Genomic DNA, 22,375 nt, shown 5'->3' with positions numbered 1-22,375 from the left:
TCTTCCTATTGACTGTCATGTTGATATTGTAAAAGAGCTTATTCTCATTTTACACATGGACAAACGGATCCAGCCCGGTGGCTGTCAGCACAGGGCCTGATGCTAAAATCCTCATGCTGGCTTGCAGACTCTTCATACACATATATTTCTTTTCCATCTAAATCTCCCACCCTCTGACGCCAGAAGAGCGTAGGGTTCTGTAGTTCATATATTCTGCTTGAATGACTCTCCTAATGAATTTTCATTAAGAAAAAGACAAACCTACAGGCAAAGGAGAGAAAATCAAAAGGTATTCCGGTCTGAATGTCTCCGAGGTTATGGACGTGTCAAAGGATGGGTATCGTAAATGAGCAGGAAAACCTAGATAATGTATGTTTGTAACACATGAGAGCAATAACTCTTTAAAATGCAATGTGAAGTCCTGGGGTAGGGGCCAAGGAAAGCACAGGATGAATCAGAAGGCCTGGCTTCTCTTTTTGGCTGTAATAATGAGAAGTCTCACAACGCTCTGTGCTTCAGTTTTGGAAATTGATTTGAAAATCTTCTGTCTTCCCTATAATATGGATCAAATAAATCAATGTATATGAGGGTACTTTCTAAAAGCTCCCAAAACTGTCCATTAAAGTCACATTTTTAAACATTAAGTGCCAGTACTTGGGTAATATATTAAGAATATCGCACAGTTTATTCTGTTCTGCTTAATATTCAGTGAGGTACTGAGGGGACTTAGATGAGGTAGCACAGAGGGAGAGAAAAGATGGGTGGCGCTGGTTCGCCAAGCTGAGCTGGGCTCACTTTTCTGAGCATCCGTGACTGTCTCTATATTTGGGACTCCTTTCAAATGTCAGCTGAGCTGGACTTTTCGATCACCACACCAGCACCCATGGTGAGATGAACGAGGAGACTATGCTGCTGGCCTGAAGCACTGGCCACTGAGCAAGGTGCCCGAGATATATGTGGGCAGATCCACAATTCACAAAGGTCTTTTCCATTTCCAGCTGTTCCTCCTTATGCTCCAGGCTTCAGCCTCACCCAGTCTAGACATGAGGTCGCTGTGGCTAAGCCTTCTGCAGTCACTCACCCAGGTCCCAAGAGCAGGGGACAGTGGGCTGCTGGGAGTCTGAGCACTGAGAACTAGCAAAAGCAAACCCTTCCTTGTCTGCCCATAAGTGTAGAACAAGAGCGAAGATTTCCAGACCACAAGTGGCTTTGCAAAGGACCTACCGTTAAGTCCTGGGTGGGTGGGGGAGTTCTGAGAGAGAGAAATCCTATGCAAATATGACATCGAAAGCACTACTCAAGAGTATGAATTCCTATTTAATTGAAAGATCTTAGGTAGAAAACTGAATTTGATCTTTGGCATTGACAGTAGCTGCAGCCAAGCTACGTAATAATGAAGAGAAAGAGAGTAATTGATTTAGGAGTGGAACAAGCATGGCGTCCCATTCCTGCTGGTCTGAAGTCCAGCACTACTCCACTCTCGGCATGGGAAGTGTAGAACCCACGTGATACATGAACTGTCACATTGTTACACCTTCCAAAGGAAACACAACTCATGAGTAATTTTCATTTCACCAGTAAAACAAATCAAAACTCTACTATGTACATTATGTTACAAGGTTGCAATATCAGTGCCAAATCAGCCCTTCTCCGGTGCCAAGCTCCCTAGAGCAACTTTGAGGCTCTCTTATCCAAACTCCAGAGACACTACATGGTTCTCCTTGGTATGGTGTGGTGTAGAAGTCATTTCTCCTGTTTCTTAATGGAGCGACAATGTGCGCAGTAATAGACATTTCTGTACTTCGGTGCTATTGAGGAAAGATTCCTTACAATGAAAGGTTTGTCATAGGTGCCATTGTTATATCATTATTATTGTCAAATGAGGTAAAAAGTTGTTTCCCTGGTCTCATAATTTGTTGTAAGCAAAGCATTTTTTTTTTTTTGGTAGAAAAAATTATATATTGGGAGATACTTTATTTCAAATGCATTTTTAACTTTTATGAACTCTTTTTTCCTGTCTGCCTGCCTGTCTTCCACTCATTGATATTGGCTGGATATCTAGGTGTCATGCTGTTTCTTTACATTTTATTGTTTATGGGATATGCTCATTGTTTCACTGTCTGTCCTAGGAGGTGTCACCATTGAAATGTAAGCCTCAGTCTGTCATCATTTTCTTCTCCAATATCCTTGGTTTATAACTCTACTTGGATAGGACTTTATGCAATCAAGATTTGAGAATGGAGAATTAGTCTAAAGATGTCTAAATTCCCCAAGTTCAGGATGGGTCTTTAAAACTTCACTTTTGACAGAGGCAGTGAGAGCCTTTCATTCATTTTTCCTGATGCCTTATCCTTTCCCTGACAGCTTTGCTTGTTTCCGTCTCAGAAAAAATCCTGCAAGAAAAAATGGAACTCATGAGTTTTGGCCACCATGTTGTTAGTTAGGGGTGGGGAGGAGGTTAAAGAAAAGAGAAAGAAGACAGGACAGGAAGATAGGGTGTTGGCTGATATCTTGTTTTTATAGACAATTTTCCAGGTTATCAGCATTTCCCTGCTGTTGCCCTTCAGCCTTTCTCGGTCCACTGGAGGACACACAAGATGGCGAGTTCTACCAGTGCTTCTACTTTGGGAGACTGGTGAGGACAGGGAGGGATTTGCATTCTTGAAGGGTTGTGTACATACTTTGCCTGAACGGTCCACCCACTCCTCGTTCTCACTTTTTCCAAATCAGGGAGTTCATAGTGGAGTTTTTTTCAAAATTCCTATTTATCTGTTTTTCCTGGGATCTGTCTCCTGAGGAAGAAGCCACATTAATTTGTGATGTTTGCTGCATTTTCCTGGTTCCCACTTCTCCGTGGTTATACGAAAAAGCCATTCCTTCCTTGTTAGCAAGCTTGTAGCATGTCTTTTTTTTTTTTTTTTTTTTTTTTTTTTTTTTTTTTACTATTTTTTTAAACTAGTGGTGTTTTACTTAATTCTCTTGGGAAGGGAGGTCCCATGATCCAGCATTAGTCCATCTCCTTCCCCAGAATTTCAGTCAAACAATCAAAAGCAGAACAAGCACAGTCCTTACCACTCCTTTTAATACACCAGTGCCTCTTCAGCCTCTGCAGGACACAGCCCAGAGCTTTGGCATGGCAGGCTAGACTCTGCAGGATAGGTCTCCTTTATTCTTCCCTAGGAATCTGTCTCCATTCTTGAACTCTACCATCCAGAAACACCAAGCTGCTTGGGTTACTGTGCATAACATGTAACTCCCTATCTCCTCTCTCCTCTTCTGGTGTTGTCCCCTGTAGTTGAAATGCCCTTCTCTGATACCTCTTTCTTCTTCTTTCCTCCCCAAACACACCAACAATTTTGCCAGGTATTGCCGCGAGCTCCAGTCTTGGTGACCAGCCGGCCCCGCCTACTTCTCTACTTCCACTACAGGGTCTGTCCTCTCCTCTGACCTGTCTTGCATGTTTCTATCATTACATGTTACGCTGTTAATCTTTATCTCTTGGTATTGTAATCGCCTGTACCTCTGTCCCTCTCCTCCACTAGATGGGACTCCTTGAAGAAGAAATAGTTTCTTTCTGGATGACAGCGCAATGTCTAGCATATAGCAAATGAAAGACATTAAAATGAGCTAGAGGCATGCTACTCCAAAGAGAGTAGTTCATGGCAGACTTTAGAATCCTTCTGTCAGCAAAGGAACTAAGAAGAATCTATTTGGAATCTCTGGCCACTTGTTCTGTTACCATAACGGAGTACTTCAATAAGTAGAAGACCTTTATCATGGGCAGACTGATCTAATTCATTCTCCAATAAACAAAGAAAATAAGAAATCAGAACTTTCAAGGGAAAAAAACCAGCACCAATCCCACACTGTTAGTAATAGCATTTGCTTTCTGTGGTCTATGCTTTTATAATTTTTTTCTCTCCTGGCATTAAAAATGGCCTTGAATTATCTGGATCTTCTTTCATTCAGTGGATAGTTTTTAAAGGAAAAAAATAAAACAGTAAATAAGGGAAAATAAAAATTTTGATATGTAGATAAAAATAGTGTCCTAGCAAATTTTTAAATTCAGCTATCTTGAATTCAATATATTTAGTGCCAAACCCTCCTTTTTAAAATGTGCCACCTTGTAACATTTAATGTCAAATATATCACTTGTTCAGGCAAATAAAACACCACTAGTAATTTGCACTAAAAGTTTTATAAATGCAATTGGTTTACTTAAATAACTTAGTTAAGCTTTGGATTCTCATGTACGCCGCTCTGGGCTAATGAGTTAGAGACCTCTCAAACATATATCAGGGAATTTCTTGGGCAGAACCACCTACTAAGAAATCAGAGGAAAGTGTTCAGAGGTATTTCTGTTTAATTTCCCTTGGAAGATTTAGCTATACTTTTACCATACTTATTTGTTCTTTACATTTAATTTGAATGTGAGACATTTGAGGAAAATTCCATTAAAATTTCTAAGATGATATACTTTATACAGTAAAAAAAATAAGTGGTATGGCAGCTGACAATTATTTGAAAAAAGTTTGTGCTGCTGACTTAGGATCTTTACTACAGGTTACTGGAAAATGCACCTGTAGTATCTGGGCACAAAGAATTATTTTTAAAAAGAAATTAAGGTACTTTAGTTTTGTTACATGTCAAATTAAGGAATTATGTTTGGAGAGTAGTATTACAGTTTCTAATTAGCCGACCTTAATATAAAGAGGTGATCTGGTTTGATCTATGTGGTCCTAGGCTACTCACAATGGTCCTTAAATGTGGAAGCGAGGCAGAAGTAGTCCGTTGGACTTAAAGATGGAAGCAGGCGACATCAGTTGAGGAGTGTCTGAGAAGCAGAGCAAGCAAGGCAACATTCTCCCCAAGGGCCTCCAAAGAACACTTTTACCAAAATCTAGATTTTAGTCCAATGAGACTTCCCACCTGAGACTGTAATAAATTTCTGTGTCTGTTGTCCTTTGTTACAGCAGCAGTAGAACACTAATACATTCAGACAATGTGATGCCAGGCAGTCGTTAAAAATAATAACCCGTAGTGTGGAAACTACTCATGCTATATTGTTAGGTTAGAAAAGTAGCTGAGGAAACACCGTAGGACAGTGAAATCAAATACGTATCTGTTTAGGGAAAATTTGAAAGATAGGCTATAAAATGATATTCATGGTTCTCAACTGGTGCTGCGATGATGATTTTTCTGTCTTCTTTCTGTACTTCCCAAGTTTATTTTTAAATCAGAAAATAAAATTAAATGTTGAACATGATTGACCTTATCTCCCTCACAATCTTGGAGGAGATGAGCTCCAGTGAATATAGTAAGCTCCTGTATGTTATCTTGTGCTCAATCCTTACTTTGCCACATTTCTGCATCTCAAACACATTGAAATTATGTTAATGTCTACCTGCTCTATTTTTTTTATGAAGTTTGAAACTTGAGCTGTACAAAATTAGAAAATATTTTTGGCATACAAAGATTAATTTCTGAATATTTGTATTAATGGTGTAAGGATTACAATAGCAGCATAGCTAACTACATAGGTATAATATCTGAGACTAAAATCTAAAGTGAATGGACTTAACTTTTCTGGGTTCAGCTGGATACTGACTTTCACCTTTCCTTACCAGATACATTACTGGCCCCCATCATTGTTAAAAAGTCACTGCCTTCCCTTTCTGCCTTATGTGTTTGATTTTCATTAGTGGTAGGTTTTATTGTTGCTCTAGATACTTGAAGAGAATGTAATTTAAAGGAAATTAAACCTTTAGAAGCAGGATAAAATTGGGCACATTAAGTCAAATGCTTTGATGTTAAGAGCATTTTCAATAGCTATTATCTACCATGCAAAACTGCTCAACTTTACTATAAAGATCTGGTTCTAAGTCACAGGGTAGAAGACCATTATTAAGTATCTGGGAGGCAGCAGACTGCAGTGACCAGGAGGGGAGCTCAGGCATCAGATGTGCCTGGGTTCAAAGGGTGGCTGCAGCTTTTGTCCCGGGCTCCTGGCAAGTGACTTCAGCTTCTTGATTTCCTTTGTAAAAGGGACTGTGACTGTCCTCATTGCCTACAGTTATTGTGAAAAGGAAATAAAATGGCCCTCCCTGTATCAATAATCAGTAATTGGTAGCTATTATTGTAGCTGAATGTCCTTTCTACTGAGTATTGTTACTTGACCTACACAATTTAAGAAAATTCAGTAACTGCTTGTGTTTGTATTCTCTGTGGTCATTCAAGGCACGTTTTCTTATTAGGTGTGATAAAGTAACACACATCTGACAAGACACGGCTGTTGTATGGGAAGCCAACTGGCAGAAGTAGCAGGAAGTTCTGTTTGATCTCTGTGTTTATGATTGTTTCCTATCACCTCAGTAGAATGAGAATATGAACCTGCACCTAGTTTCTCCGAAATGCTTTATAAAGGGGCACGGATTCTTCCAGTGTAAAAGAGGACCCTGGTGTTTTTAGGCACAAGTCCTAAAGCAAAAAGAGAAACAAAAGCGTATGTGGCTTCGGCCTCTGAGCTCTCCCAGGGAAACAGTGGGAGTCCTAGTACCCTTTCTCTTTGCGATAAATGTTCAAAAAGCAGAAACTTTGAGAGAATTTTGTTCTTGGTAGGAGGGCCTGGGTGTTCTATTTGAAGGTAGGAATGTAATGAAAACAAGAGCACCTTGCTGGAACTTACCTTTTCTACTCTGTTTGCTTCATTATCACTCTCAAGGATTTTTTATGTATATACTGAACTCAAACCAGTTACTTTTTGAAATAGCAACCATGTCCAAGTCTTCAAAGATGACTGCAGCAAAACTCAAAGCAGGAAAGAGGCACTTCAGAGAAATGCTTCTCCTAAGATGTTAAATCAGGAGTGACTAAAAGACCCAAATTACTTATGTAAAAATGAGGAGTAAAAGAAATTCTTAAATCAGATTTAAATAATCAAACGAAATATCCTTGGTTTGCTAATTTCCCTTACCCTGTCTTGGAAAAATTCTTTATTAGACAATGTTGAGACTCTAGGGGATCTTGGGATAATCCTCAGATAAAAGGTTAACTGTCCTTCTTGTACTAAATGCTGGGTACAAAATGGCATTGCATATTTTCAAAGCCAACTGCTAAAAGCATTGTATCCTTCAGAAAGTTGGAAGTTTTCGCAATCATTATTTTTACACAGAAATCTGTTTATTAAACCAAACAAAACAGATAAAATTATACCAGCCCTCGATTTTTTTGAATTTTCATTTAAATAAGCAAACTCTAAATCCACACCTTAAAAGATGTTTGTGCATCTATGTATTTCCAAAATACTCATATTTCAATAAGTTTTTCACATTATATTCACCAACAGTATCACAAAAGTTCTTTTTTTGTGTTTTTTTGTTTGTTTTACGTAACTGTCAGGAACAGTAATTCTAGAAACACTAGAAGAAAAAGCATAGCAATGTCCACAGTTACAAGAAAAAGTGCACATTACTTGGTCACAATCACAGTCATTACTTGAAAAACTATATGTAACAAGTACATAAGAAATATCACTGATGCCTTAAACTCATTATCAAAAACTGAACGACATAAGTTTTACATAAAATAAGGCAAATTTAGGAATGCACAAAGAATTTGTAATCCAACCAAAGCTGAACAACAGAAAGATAATTGTACAAGAAGCATAAACTGATGTACTTCTCCCTAAATATTTAAAAAATAGGCTTGCCTCAGTGCACAAAGAAAACACCATTCATGTGTATCCAACACTATAAAATAAGAAAGGGCAAAGTGTCTGGGGAGAGGAAGGGAAAGTTCATGGAAAAGCTGCAGCTGCGTCCACTGAGAGTTCTTTACATCACTGTTACCTAGAACTGCAAATTATACAAATCCTATCAGGAGAGGTAATGGTCTTTTTGGAAACTATTTCTGAAAGAGAGAAAGAAAAACTACACACGAGTGCAAATTTTCAGATTGTCACTTGCAACCTCTTAACATTCAGCCATCTACATCCAACTGCTGCTGGAGGCATGCCCGAAACACAGCAGGTCAATCCACGGTGAGCAGCTGTAAGGAACCAAGGTGTGATTTTTTTTTCAATGATATGTCTTTTTTTAATATTAAAACATTCTGTGATGAAAACCTCTATTGCGAAACTGCGATGTTGAGAGGCATGATGAGCGCGAGTGCAGAAACGCAGGCTTCTCGTGGAAGTAGTTCCTGATGTGACGATTTAAAGAACGTAGCAAGGGTTTGTTTTCCAGCATTGTTATATTTTGTAGAAAGAATTTGGAAAGAGGAGAAGGCAAAGGGATGTGGAAAAGGTACTTACAGTAGTTTCTCAAAACAGTTTTCTTTTAGGACCTATGAAAAAGTTACCAAAGTAAAAATGACAATTTTGAATGAAAAACAAGTTTTTGTCTTTTTATAAAAATTACATATATATATATTTTTTAAAATACAAGATCCTTCTCAATGTTGTTATATCCTGTAGCAACAAGAAATTTGGCTTTTTTTTTTTTTTTTTTTGCCAGATACTGTAGCTTTCGGTCCAGTAAGTCAGTAGCAAATTCCACTAATATTTCAGTTGGATCTTGAACTATTTTTTATACCACAAACTTCTTCTGTTTTATCCTTGAATTAAGAATATACAGCCTTTTTTTTTTTTTTTTTTTTTTGCCCCAGATAGTTATGCTGAGAAACTAAAACATAAAGCAGTAGGCTGGACACATTACAGTATCTCAAGTACTTCAGAGGTCAGAGTTCCTTTGAAGCACCTTAACACATCACTTTATGGATCAAGGACAATGTGGCATAATGGAAGTATTTCTCTTAAGACTGTGCAGTAAGACCAGAAGCGTCTCTGCTCGGAAATCAAAATGTCATTAGTGGAAACTGCAAATTTAGACCTCAGTGAATAGGATCGTCATTTGACTCAGTTCTGTTGTAAAATAAGATTTTCCAGTTCATCTGCAGAACGCAATAAAAATGCAGCTGATTCTCGATATCCTGCAACGAGCTGTCTCACAGCATTGATTTCAGTTGGACTCAGCTGGGGTCTGGAGCTTGAACTGCTGGAGGATCCTGAGCTAGTTGCCAACTGTCTCTTCATGCTGAGATCCGTCGGTCCTAGAAAATATAATCACAAAATTAACATGAACAATCTTTGTTCCGGTACTTTGAACATGACCATTAAATTGTTGACTTAATTCACTTACTCTTTTGTGAGAAGCTACTGATTCCTTTAATCAAATACATCAGCTCTCTGAAATACCAAAGAGCAACATGATGTGAAATGAGTGGCTGAGTATTCTCAGACTCCTTGTCCAGACGATCACCTCTTACTGTGGAAAGACCCGGAAGAAGACCTACTCCTAATATGTGCTTTTTGGCCAACTCAATTTTAAGTCTACAGATACTGTAGAAGTTTCTCTGTAGCAGTGTGAAATGCTGGGACTTACAAATGCTTTGTGTTTGCACCCTTGGTTAACAAATAATTTTAGGTCCCACCTACTCAGACATGGAAACATCCTAGATTGTGATGCTAATGACTCCAGATTACAAACTCCTCCATTTAGAACAAAGGAAATTTTGGACAGAAGAGTTCAATGACATGATTACAATTCAACAGCTTTTAAGTGGCATAGTAAGGATGTGAATTGCATATTTTTTTATTTCAGGGGAATGCTTTTCTTTTATCATGTTGGTTAGTATTTTAAAATATGTGTTAAGTTAGTAAAAATTAGTATTTAAAAATACTAGACAGCAGTTAGTTTTAGGAGGGCGCAGTAAGTAAATGATCAGTACAAACAATTCCGCAAAGAAACCGGACCTGGGATAGTGCTTTAGGTATTGTTAAAGCTGCTTCTGTATTTATTTGCCTAAAACATAGAGGTGTCCAAAGGTTTATTACATATAATTAAACCAAATCAGATAGGTCTGTTTTTTGACAACATATTGTAAGTTTTTATTTCTTTGTACATTTTTACTTTAAAACAATTTAGTTAACAGAAATGTCTTAATTAAAGATTTTTAAAATACTTTGCATCAATTCTTGGATTATTGAGGGTTTTTTTAGGTGTTATAAAGGTTTTAAGTGTTCATTGTTATAGCAATTACTTAATGAAAGGTAAGAACCATAATTATTAAATTTGCAATGAGTAATACATTTAAAATCCTTGAATACATATTACTGGGGACATTAACTGAAGGCATGCTCAAGAATTGTAGTAATTCTCTAACTTGAAATGATTTAAACAGATTTTTCTTAGAGAACTTTTCATATAATAGTATTCAATTCCTGACCTGAAACAAGGGATGTTATTTTATCCTCTTCCTCCTCCTTGAGGCCTGATGGAAACGGGTCAAGACCCAACCCCTTTCACCCTGTACCCAAAGGGAGAAGAGGACTGCTGTCAGCTAGGAGCTACATGTCTCATGAAATGGGAACAGCTTCACTCTTAATCTAATTAGGACAGAGACAAGACTAGCACGCAAGAACTCAGACATTTGAGAGGGACTTATTTCCACTTCTGCCATAGTCTTAAAGCCTTGATTTCCCAGCAGGAGTTAGTTTCCATTTGTTCTGCTGTTTACAAAATCCCGAGGCTGATATAGCAAGCTGAAAGAGAGAGATGCGGGGATGTTGCACATGCAGACAGGAATTAATGAACAAGCATGGAAGCAAATCAATAGCAACTAGTGCATTTGGAAAGTTCTGAATGGATTAAGAAAATATCATGACATAATGGGTTCTGGTTTATGGATGAACCAACTTTAAATTTGGATTTTTTACCCTTTATATTCAAGTATCCCAGGACCAGTACAAATCTTTATAAAACGAAGTAGAAAGGACTTCCCTCAATTATGTAGATATGTCATATCTAGTTGATGATCATTATTTTATTAGAAGTTGTAACATTTTATGATGTTTTTGCTGACAAGCCAAGTGGCTGGTTGACGTCTTTAGGTGGAATTAAGAAAGGGTGAGGCTAGGGCTCAAAGTTCTTTTTGGGATAAAAAGATTGTGATTTCGATCTAACACTGCGGTTCAGATTATTCTCTACCTCTGGCTCAGAGATAAAGGCTTCCAAACTAATATATAGTTTTCACTTTCTTTCTAATTATTAACACAGGCAAATTCTAGATAGCTCAGTAACACAGAAGCCATTCACACCTTTGTTATTTTTTTGGAAGAAAGTTGACTTCCATTATCTTGGAGTCTTTTGGATCTACAGGATCAGGATTAAGTATAATTAAAAGTATAAGGAATTCTTTTTGCTGAATATTACTCAAATCTTCCAAGTTAAGAGGTCAAGCAGGGAAGCAAAAAAATTAAAAGTCACAAATGAACAAAATTAGTGACTACTCAAACAGCCCTTTCCTTGTTTGTTACTAGTTTTTTTTGTTTTGTTTTGTTTTGTTTTTTTAAGATTTTATGGATCTATTTGAGAGAGTGTGTGCAAAAGAGGATGAGGGTGAGGGAGGAGGAGAGGGAGAGGGAGAAGCAGACTTCCTGCTAAGCAGGAAGACTCACATAGGGCTCAAACCCAGGACCCCAGGATCATGAGCTGAGCTGAAAGCAGACTCTTAGCTGACTGAGCTACCCAGACACCCCTGTTACTAGGATTCTTATTTGCCTCATTCAGACAATGTCATACTTGACTGGCTTAGCTTAACCCAAACAATCAATACAAAGTAAAATTTCAGATTTTATGAAGATGGTAAATTTAATGAAGTCAAAGAAAATATTCTTGGAGATTTGCTCAAATAACAAAGCCACTAAAAAGTATGGGTTCTGGAGGAGGGAGCCAGTTAATAAAACAAGCAAAAAGAATGACACAATAGATGTTTCAAGAGAAAATGATTTGAACGTCAAGTGTTAAAGCAAATCAGAAAACTTGACTAATTTTAAAACCATAATTATGCAGAGTTTATAGTCATTCTGAAAATTTGAGTAAGAGGTATTTCATGGTAACAGAAAATGTTAGAAAAATTAAGCTCTACCAAAATCAATCTTTGATTTTTTTTAAGGTTTGGGGGGCAGATTTATAAGTTATTTATTTATAAGTTATAAGTAAATTCTAATTAAATGAAGACGTATATCCATAATTCATAATTTATTTTTTATATATTTCTTAAAATATAGTTCGCATACAATGTTATATTTGTTTCGGGTATACAACACAGTGATGCAACAACTCTCTTCTGTTAGCTTACTTTTGTTTCAAGTTTTTATTTAAATTCTACTTAACATTTGGTGTAATATTAGTTTTAGAAGAATTTGATTCATTACATACATGTAACACCCAGTGCTCATCACAACAAGTGCCTTCCTTAAAGCCCATCACCCATTTAGCCCAGCCCCTCCAGCAACCCCTCATTTGTCCTCTATAGTTAAGAGTCTATTTTATGGTTTGCCTTTTTTTCTTTCTCCTATGTTTATCTGTCTTGTTCCTTAAATTGCACAAATGAGTGAAACTCTATGGTATTTCTTTGACTTATTTTGCTTATTAGCATAATACACTCTAGCTCTATCCATGTCATTCAAATGGCAAGATTTCATTGTTTTTAATGGCGAAGTAATATTCCATTGTATATATATACCACCTCTTCTTTATCCATTCATCAGCCAATGGACATTTGGACTCTTTCCATAATTTGACTGTTATTGATAATGCTGCTATAAACATTGGGGTACATGTGCCCCTTTGAATCAGTATTCTTGTATTCTTTGATAAATATCTAGTAGTGTAATTGTTGGATCAGAGGGTAGTGCTATTTTTAACTTTCTGAGGAACCTCCATACTGTTTTCTAGAGCAGCTGCACCAGTTTCCATTCCCACCAACAGAGTAAGAGGGTTGCCCTTTCTTGGCATACTTGCCAACATCTGTTTCCTGTGGTGTAAATTTTAACAATTCTGACAAGTGTGAGGTAGTAGCTCATCATAATTTTGTGTTTCCCTGACAATGAGTGAGGTTAAGCACCTTTTCATGCATCTGTTGGCCATCTGTATGTAATCTTTAGGAAAAAGTCTACTCATGTCTTCCCATTTTTTAACTGGATTAGTTTGGGGGGGGGGTGTTGAGTTTATTAAATTCTTTAGATTCCAGATACTAACAATTTATCAGCTAGGGCCTTTGCAATTATCTTCTCCCATTCTGAAGGTTGTCATTTCACTGAAGTGTAGCTATCACCTGCCACCATACAAACCTATTTTAAATTCATGAACTATATTCTGTAAACTGTACCTTTTATTCATGTGACAGTCATTCCATAACTGGAAGCCTGTATCTTCTCCTTTCCTTCAACCATTTTGCCATCCCCATCCTCCTAGCTACCATTAGTTTGTTCTCTGTATTTATGGGTCTGTTTTTGCTTTTATTTGTTTCGTTTTTTAGGTTCCACAAATAAGTGAAATCATATGGTGTTTGACTTTCTCTGACTTCTTTAACTTAGCATAATAGTCTTTAGATCCATCCATATGGTATCAAATGGCAATATCTTTTTTTTAATGGTTGAGTAATAGTCCATTACACATGCACATACACACAGCCCATGCATCTACTGATGGACACTTGGTTGCTTCTGTATCTTGGCTATTGTTAAAAATGCTGCAATAAACAGAGGTACATATATCTTTTTTCAAAGGAGTGTTTCTATTTTCTTTGGTTAGTTAGCCAGTAGTGAAGTGCTAGATCATATGGTATTTCTGATTTTTTGAGGAACCTGCATACCATATTCCATAGTGGCTACATAAAATTACATTCCCACCAGCAGTGCAAGAGGGTTTCTTTTTCTACATATCTTCATCCACACTTGTTATTTCTTGTCACTTTGAGTCTAGACATTGACAGGTGTGAGGTGATAACCTCCTTGTGGTTTTTATTTGCATTTCCCTAATGATTCCTGCCATGGAGCATCTTCTCATGCATCTGCTGGCCATCTGTATGTCATTTTTGGAGAAATGTCTATTCAGGTCTTCTGCCCATTATTTAATGGGATTGTTTGGGGGGGCTTTTTGGTGTTGAGTTCTTTACATATTTTGGAGATTAACTGCTTATTGGATATATTATTTGCAAATATCTTCTCCCAATCAGTAGGCTGCCTTTTCAATTTGTTTGATAGTTTCCTTTGCTGCACAAAAGCCTTTTTTTTTTTTAAAAAGATTTTATTTATTTGACAGAGATCACAAGTAGGCAGAGAGGCAGGCAGAGAGAGAGAGAGGAGGAAGCAGGCTCCCCACTGAGCAGAGAGCCCGATGCGGGGCTCGATCCCAGGACCCTGAGATCATGACCTGAGCCGAAAGCAGAGGCTTTAACCCACTGAGCCACCCAGGTGCCCCCACAAAAGCCTTTTATTTTGGTGTATTCCCAATAGTTTTTTTTTGCTTCTGTTTTCCTTGCCTGAGACCTATCCAAAAAAATGTTGCTAAGGCCAATGTCAAAGAGATTATTGCCTGTTTTCTTCTACGAGTTTTATGGTTTCAGGTCTCACATTTAGGTCTTGAACCCATTTTGAGTTTCTTTTTTTGTATGGTATGAGAAAGTGGGTTTTTTTGTTTGTTTGGTTTTTGGTTTTGGTGCAAAATGGAGCTATCTAGTTTTCTCAGCACCATTTATTGAAGGGACTGTCTTTCCCCCACTGTGTATTTTTGTGTCCTTTGTCATGGATTAATTGACCATATAAGTGTGGATTTATTTCTGGCCTCTCTACCCTGGTCCATTGATTTACATGTGTTTTTGTGCCAGCAGCATTCTGTTTTGATTACTACAGCTGTGTAGTATATCTTGAAATCTGGGACTGTGATACCTCTGGCTTTGTTGTTTTTTCTCGAGGTTGCTTTGGGCATTTGAGGTCTTTTGTGGTTTCCTACAGACCTTAGTACATTTGTTCTAGTTTTGTGGAAAATGCTATTGGTATTTTGATAGGGATTGCATTGAATCTATGGATTGCTTTGGATAGTGCGGATATTTTAACACTAATTCTTCCACTCCATGAGCATGGGATACCTTTCCATTTGTGTTGTCTTCAATTTCTTTCATCAGTATTTAATGTTTTCAGAGTACAGTTCTTTAACATCCTGATTAAATTTATTCCTAAATTCTTTTTACTTCTGCTCTGATCTTTTTTTTTTTTTTAAGATTTTTATTTATTTATTTGACAGACGGAGATCACAGAGAAGCAGGCAGAGAGAGAAGGAAGCAGGCTCCCCTGCTGAGCAGAGAGCCCGATGGAGGGCTGGATCCCAGGACCCTGGGATCATGACCCAAGCCGAAGGCAGAGGCTTTAACCCACTGAGCCACCCAGGCACCCCTCTGCTCTGATCTTAATTATTTCCTTCTCTCTACTATCCTTGAGCTTTGTTGGTTCTTTTTCTAATTCATTTAGGCACAAAGTTTGTTTATTTGAATTTTTATGTTTTTTTAGGTAAGCCTGTAAGATTATAACCTTGTCTTTTAGCACTGTTTTTGCTTCATTCAGAAAATTTCTACTTTTATTGTTGCAAGGTATTTTTCAGTTTCTTCTTTTTGTTCAGCCATTGGTTGTTCAGTAGCATATAGTTTAGCTTCCATATTTTTTCCCCAGTTTTTTTTTTTTTTTTTTTCCTACTTGATTTCCAGTTTCATACTGTTCTGGTCAGAAAAGATGGTTGGTACAATTTCAAACTTCTTAAACTTATTGAGACTACTTCATGGCCTAATATGATCTATTCTGTAAAATGTCCCATGTGTACTTGAGAAAGAATGTGAATCTGTTTTTAGACAGAATATTCTATATATCTGTCAAGTCCATCTGGTCTAACATAACATTTAAAGCCACTTTAAAAAATGATTATCTGTCTGGATCATCTATCGTTGATATAAGTAGGGTGTTAAAATTCCCTACTATTTTCATATTACTGTTAATTTTTCCCTTTATGTCTGTTAATATTTGCTTTTAATATTTAGGTGCTTCCATGCTGGATACATAGGTATTTACAATTATTACATCTTATTGGATCAATCCCTTCATCACTGTGTAATGCCCTTCTTTGTCTCTTACTAGAGCCTTTAAGGTCTATTTTGTCTAAGTATTGCTACCAGCTTTGTTTTTGCTTCCATTTATAGCATGGAATATATTTTCCCATCCCTTCTTTTTCAGGTTGTATGTATCTTTAGGTCTGATAGCTAGTCTCTTATAGGGAGTATCAAGATGGGTCTAATTTTTTATCCATTCAGTCCCTCTGTGTCTTTTGATTGGATAATTTAGGCATTTGTATTTAAAGTAATTGTCCACAGGCATGTACTTATTGCCATTTTGTCAGTTGTTTTCTGGCTTTTTGCAAATCCTCTGTTCCTTTCTTCTTGCTGTCTTTAAGTTTTGATTTTCTGTAGTGATATGTTTAAATACCAATTTTAGACAAGGATACAATAAGAAAAGATAATTAAAAGCTAGTATCCCTAATGTATATATAGACAAAAAAACTTTAACAAAACATAGCAAGCCAAATTCAATAATATATTGATAGGATCACACAGCATGATCAGGTGGGTTTATTCCAAGGATTCAAGAATGGTTCAATATCTGCAAATCAATCAGAACAAAAACGGATACAAAGCATACAGTCTTCTCAGTAGATGCATTCCAAACTGGGAAGGAAGACCTAAAACTGTCAATCCTAAAATTTCTATGGAACCACACAGGACCTCAAATAGGGAAAGTAATCTTGAAATAGGACTAAAGCTGAAAGCAACATCCTCCCTGATTTCAAACAATGTTACCAAAGCTGTAGTAATCAAAATAGTGTGGTATTGGCATAAACACAAACACAAACCAATTGGAAGAGACAGCCCAGTACTATACTTACATGTATGTGGTTAATTAGGACAAAAGAGCCAGGAATACACAACGGGGAAAGAACAGTCTCTTTTATAAATGGTGCTGGGAAAACTAGATAGCCATAGGCAAAAGAATGAAACTGGACCTCTAAAACTACACACAAAAATTAACCCAAAGTTGATCAAATACTTAAATGTAAGACCTGAAACCATAAACTCCTAGAAGAAAAAATAGATGGTAAACTCCAAGACATCAATCTGGCTATGATATTTTGGATTTGACATTAAAGCAAAAGCAACAAAGGCAAAAATAAACATCTGGGACTATATAAAATTAAAAACCACTGCACAGCAAAGGAAACCAATGATAAAATGAAAGAAACCTACCAAATGGGAGAAAATATTTGAAAATCATATATCTGATAAGGGGTTAACATCCAAAACATACACAAGCATAACACAATTTAATAGGAAAAAAAAAAGCCTGATTAATAAATGGGCAGATGATCTAAACAGAGTTTTCCAAAGACAATATATATACTGGTGGCCTGAATTACCTGAAAAGGTGTTCAACATTCCATAATCATCAGGGAAATGCAAGTCAAAACCACAATGATATATCACTTCACATAAGTTAAAATTTCACAAAACTTCTGTGAACAAAACTCAAAATTCAGCAATTGATAAATATATTACAAAATATATATTACAAAATACATACTACTAAGAATGAAATTCCTTGGAGGGGCATAACATTTTTCTTAACTGGGGTTTCAGGTTCATGTTCCCGGTTATCAAAATCAACTGCAAATGCCCATCTGTTACTGTGGATCTGTATAGAGATTTTATGAATTTTATATAGATGTTTCCAAATTGAGTATATTCATCATTTGTAAAACATTTATAGCCTTCTTCTGGATTTTCTAGATACTTACCTAATAACTTGTCAATGCATTGCAGGTTAATTACTTCCAATTGAAGATTAAACTGGCAGTTCTTCAATTGAACAGTGAAAACTATTTTGAGATATGGGAATTTATTTTCCACGTGTATAAAGTCCAAAAAAACATTGCTGAGCCTGTAGTATGTGCTCAGTAAATATATCCTGCAGGAAATGTGTGTGGAAATGTAGATTTAACTTCTTGTTTTAACTTGGACAGTATGAATTTATAAAGCAGCTTAACCACTACATGTAAGTCAAACAATGTTATCAGCAAAATGGCTTTATCACAGCATAAACTTCACATATAACACATATTTAGTGTTCAGATAAATTTCAATCTTGGCTCTGACCTGAAAAAGTTTCCCACAAGGCCATCAAGCTGCTGTGTCTTAGGACAAGTAAGGGTATTTGGATTTTATTTTTGACAAAATCTCACAGAACTTAGGATAATTAAATTGATGAAAACAACGTTTAACGTTGACACTGTTGTTCAATATCACATGATCAATTCAAAGCTTTTCCACAATGTACCTAATTCAAAAAATGAATAGTTCAGGAAGTAACCATATGACTTATGTTTTAATAAACTTTGTAAATTTGTCCAAATAAGCCTTTCTGCTTCATACATCTTAGCAGATTCTACTTTAGGTTTTACTGAATTATTTCGTTCTTTACAATGAAAATATTCTCAGTGAAAGGTGTTTAAAGTATAAAGTATAAAAGTATAAAGTGAAACACTTTATACTATTCATAAACATGAAGTCTTTTGTCACTTCAAACTCATCACTGATTATTAAAAAAACAAAACCTAGCAGTATTAGTAACATCTCCACTTATAAATAGACAAAGAAAACCACTTTTTATGTTGCCTTGTTTTTTAATTATTATGCCCAATATCTCAATTTCAGCCCTTCAAGCACTGTTTTTGCCATAATGCTACTAGTTAAGCAAGTTTATTTTCTTTAGAAACAGTTCTTCAATTGCTGCAACCAAACACCGTTTAATAAACTCATTATCAGTAAGTGAAGTCACTTTCCCTGATTAATACATGAGCCACTTAGAAACTTACTTTGGTTGCACACTTTCATTTTATGTTTTGATCATATGTTTAACAGAAGTATTTTATTGATAATAATGTCATACTTTTCTGACAAAGGGTGAAAAAAATTAACTATTATTCTTTAGCATCTTGGCTAAATTAGCTAATACACACAAAGCATCCAGGGCAGTGCTTGGCTAATAGCAGATACACATGACTAAATTCAACATACAGTTGCAGTTACAAGTGATAATAATAGAACTTGCCCTTTTAATACTGCATTTGATGGTAGGATTATAATGGTATCACAAAATGTGCTTTCCATTTCTTTTCCCCTCTTTAATTTTTTTAAATTTTTTTTTTAAAGATTTTATTTATTCATTTGTCAGAGAGAGTGAGCACAGGCAGACAGAGAGGCAGAGGCAGAGGCAGAGGGAGAAGCAGGCTCCCCGCTGAGCAAGGAGCCGGATGCGGGACTCGATCCCAAGACCCTGGGATCATGACCTGAGCCGAAGGTCATGATCAGCTGCTCAACCAACTGAGCCACCCAGGCGTCCCTCCCCTCTTTTCAATCTGTTTGTCTAAAATGAGTATTTCATCCTTAAGGTCTTGGTAGAACTCATCTGTTAAACTATCTGGTTACTTTTTTTAATTCCTAGGTTTTCACAATACTGATTAATGTATTAATCATTGTAAATTCATGGGGAATATCTTTGAGTCAATATTTGCCAATTACGTTTTTGTAAAACCATCTAACTAAATTTTCAATATACTAGCATAAAGGTATTATTTTAATATTTAAAGTGTTTTGTTGTTTCATTCTTATTATTTTATACTTACTTGTTCATGGCTAGTCTTGCTTTAAGTCCTTTCAAAGATTTTGCTTTTATTGGTCATCTCTATTGCCTCTTTTTTTTTGTTTAATTTCTCCATTTATTTTCTCTGTTCTGTTTCTAACTTCTTGGATTAAATTAATTTTCTTTGTCTAATGTGTGTGACAAAATGCCACTTTAGTTCCATCCCACAAATTTAATGTGTAGCGCTTTCATCTTCATTAATTATGAATATTTCTAAATACAATGCTATCAGTATATTAATAATAGTCTTTTGGTTGTCACCATTTGCTTAGTCAATATGAAAGAATGTGTCTTGGGCAGGTTCTGGATATAGCCAGATTAAATTTTTGTTGTATTTTCAAATCTAAGTGATTTTTGTTTCTATCAGTCTCTGAAAGAAGTGTTTTAAAAGTCTATGGATACGACCATTTCTTCTTGCAATTTTGTGAATTTTTTATTAATTTTAAGGTTATGTTGTTGGGGCACATAGTTTCTAGACAACTGTGACTGTGAACTGTTCCCTGCATTATTCAGTAAGAAATTTAAAGCTTTTGCCTTAAAGCCAATTTTTGAGTTATTACATGTGTGAGTGTGTACAAACACACACACACACAATTTCCTCTAAATACTTCTGCAAGATTGTGTTTTATATGGGTCTTTTCTATCAAAATGAAACCACTTTTAATTTATGCATCTACCTAAGAATCTGTCCTTTAACAAATACTGGATTACAACACAAGATATGATGTGTTTTAATGTAAGGTCTGGATCACTCTATCTTTAGGGGGCTTACCACTTTGATTAGGAGAGAGTGTCAGATGCCACAGTTCAGTGAGAACTGTTTGACTCTTCTAAAGTCTTTGCCATTTTCAACCCATTCAAATCTAATCTAAGCCTAATAGATTGTGCTGTCAAGTACTTAACTCCTCTTGACCTCATCAAATTTATCCCTTTCTACTTAATAAACACTGATTAATCAACATTAGGTTACCAAGGAACAGGGTATTTATCCATGAAGTATGTACCAAATTGCTGAGATACATATTCTACAGACAACTAAGAAAACACAAAAAGCAAGATATTTATCACTGTCAAGTAGCTGTTTAAGGCATTATGCAAGGGAGAAGAGAGGAGTATATGAATTACCCCTACTCTCCCCCTAAATTATAAATCTACTTTCTCCCAAAACTAAGGATGAAGCACAGACAGCAATTACAGGTTGAATTAGATCTTCCATAATATACTTCCATGTTTATTTGAAGGCAATTTTGATTATTTACACTGTAATTGTTGATATCCCATACAATACAAAAAAGCATACATGATTGTCCTGAAACAAATCTAGCTGACTTTTTATTTCAAAATGCATTTCTTTTAGATCGGCTTTTAAAAATTCATTTATTATATTTTTCCTTTAGCGAAATTTTCCTGTATTTAATCTTCTTTTCATTGTCTTAATCCATTTGTTTTATTTCATTTTTCTCATCTAAATGTGTCTTGTTAAACAAAACAAAAGTAAAATTGCAGTTGAAGAGCTTTTCTACACGATTTGAAAAGACTCCACTGTTTCCCCCATTACGAAGCCCAATCTTTCCTCTAGGTTAGATTTGCTAACTGAGGGCGCTCAGCCCTGTAAATAGTCTTAGTTTTTTCATTGTGTGGCCCTTCCACTTGAGCTTCAAATTCAACATTTTCTAGAGCTCTAACTCTGATAAACTGTAGGAAGACCTGGCAGTGTCAGTCACTCTCCAGCAGAGTCTTAGAAATTTGGGAGGGAAACAACTCAGCATGCCTGTTTTATGCCTAGTATGGGCTTTTGGGAAAGGACACAAACACTGTAGTAGAGAGAAGAGTTGTTTTTTTAACTCAGATGAATCAAACATACTACACGAGGGTAAAATGAATTACAGTACTACTTGGGTTTTTGCATTTTCATACATGTTTACTTTTTTTCAAGTAACAGGAAGTAATGCCCCCCCAAAATAATAAGCCCAGAACATCCTTTTATTATGTTTGGCCTCAGCTCTGAAAAATATCTAAATTGCTTAGATTACTGGGGTTCTGCCTCTATCACCATGACCCCATGATTAAAGTTTTACCTTTCCTTATTTTAAAAGTGTCTGTGTATGTATGTATGTATGTATTTCCCATTTAGTGAGAGCATGAGGGGGAGGGCTTGGGTGGAAGGAAGGGACAACGGAAGAGGGGGAGAAAGAATCTCCAGCAGGGTCCACGCTGAGCAGGGAGTCCCACATAGAGCTCTATCCCACATCCCTGAAATCATGACCTGAGCGGAAATTGAGAGTGGGATACTTAACCAGCACAGATGGTGCCCCTTAACTTTCATCTTTTTCCAAGGATTAGTTGGAAGTTTAGTAAACAAGGGGAAAGATGAGAAAAATCTCCAGAATGTCCTCAGGAAAAACTAGATATGCTTTATTCTTTTGTATACTTTATATCTTATTATATTTTAAAATTAACAGGAAATCCCAATAAGCTAAAATGATAAAACAACAGCTGTAAAATGTATCTGTTTATGTGTATTCAATCTATTTTCAGAAATATTTGAAGACATTTTAAGGAGGTAAATTAAATGGAAACTGTACCTGTGATAAAGTACTAGTAACCAAAGTAAATAGTAAAACTCTACTAAAGAATTTGGACTTGGACCCAGGTTTCATCTTCAAATGATGAAATCTCATTTTATACATATAAATATATACTTATAATAAAACTAGTATGTGAAAAATCTGGGTT

At 36.1% G+C, this 22,375-nt stretch overlaps 1 protein-coding gene across 5 annotated transcripts in view; it reads right to left on the bottom strand.

The window, feature by feature from the left end:
• Positions 1-8,914: 8,914 nt before the first annotated feature.
• The window catches only part of NOL4 (nucleolar protein 4), a gene marked incomplete at both ends in the record, with an annotated part of 415,641 nt that continues 402,180 nt past the window's right edge, over positions 8,915-22,375 (bottom strand). For all 5 annotated transcript variants that reach the window (XM_080821656.1, XM_080821654.1, XM_080821655.1 and 2 more), the window contains one exon: positions 8,915-9,108. In XM_080821656.1, the coding sequence (XP_080677782.1) occupies positions 8,915-9,108 (194 nt within the window). The remainder of the gene's footprint in view (positions 9,109-22,375) is intronic.

The sequence above is a fragment of the Martes martes genome (genome assembly GCF_963455335.1).
Source record: "Martes martes genome assembly, chromosome: 13".
NCBI classification, from domain to species: domain Eukaryota; kingdom Metazoa; phylum Chordata; class Mammalia; order Carnivora; family Mustelidae; genus Martes; species Martes martes.
This window is presented reverse-complemented; position numbering and strand designations above follow the sequence as displayed.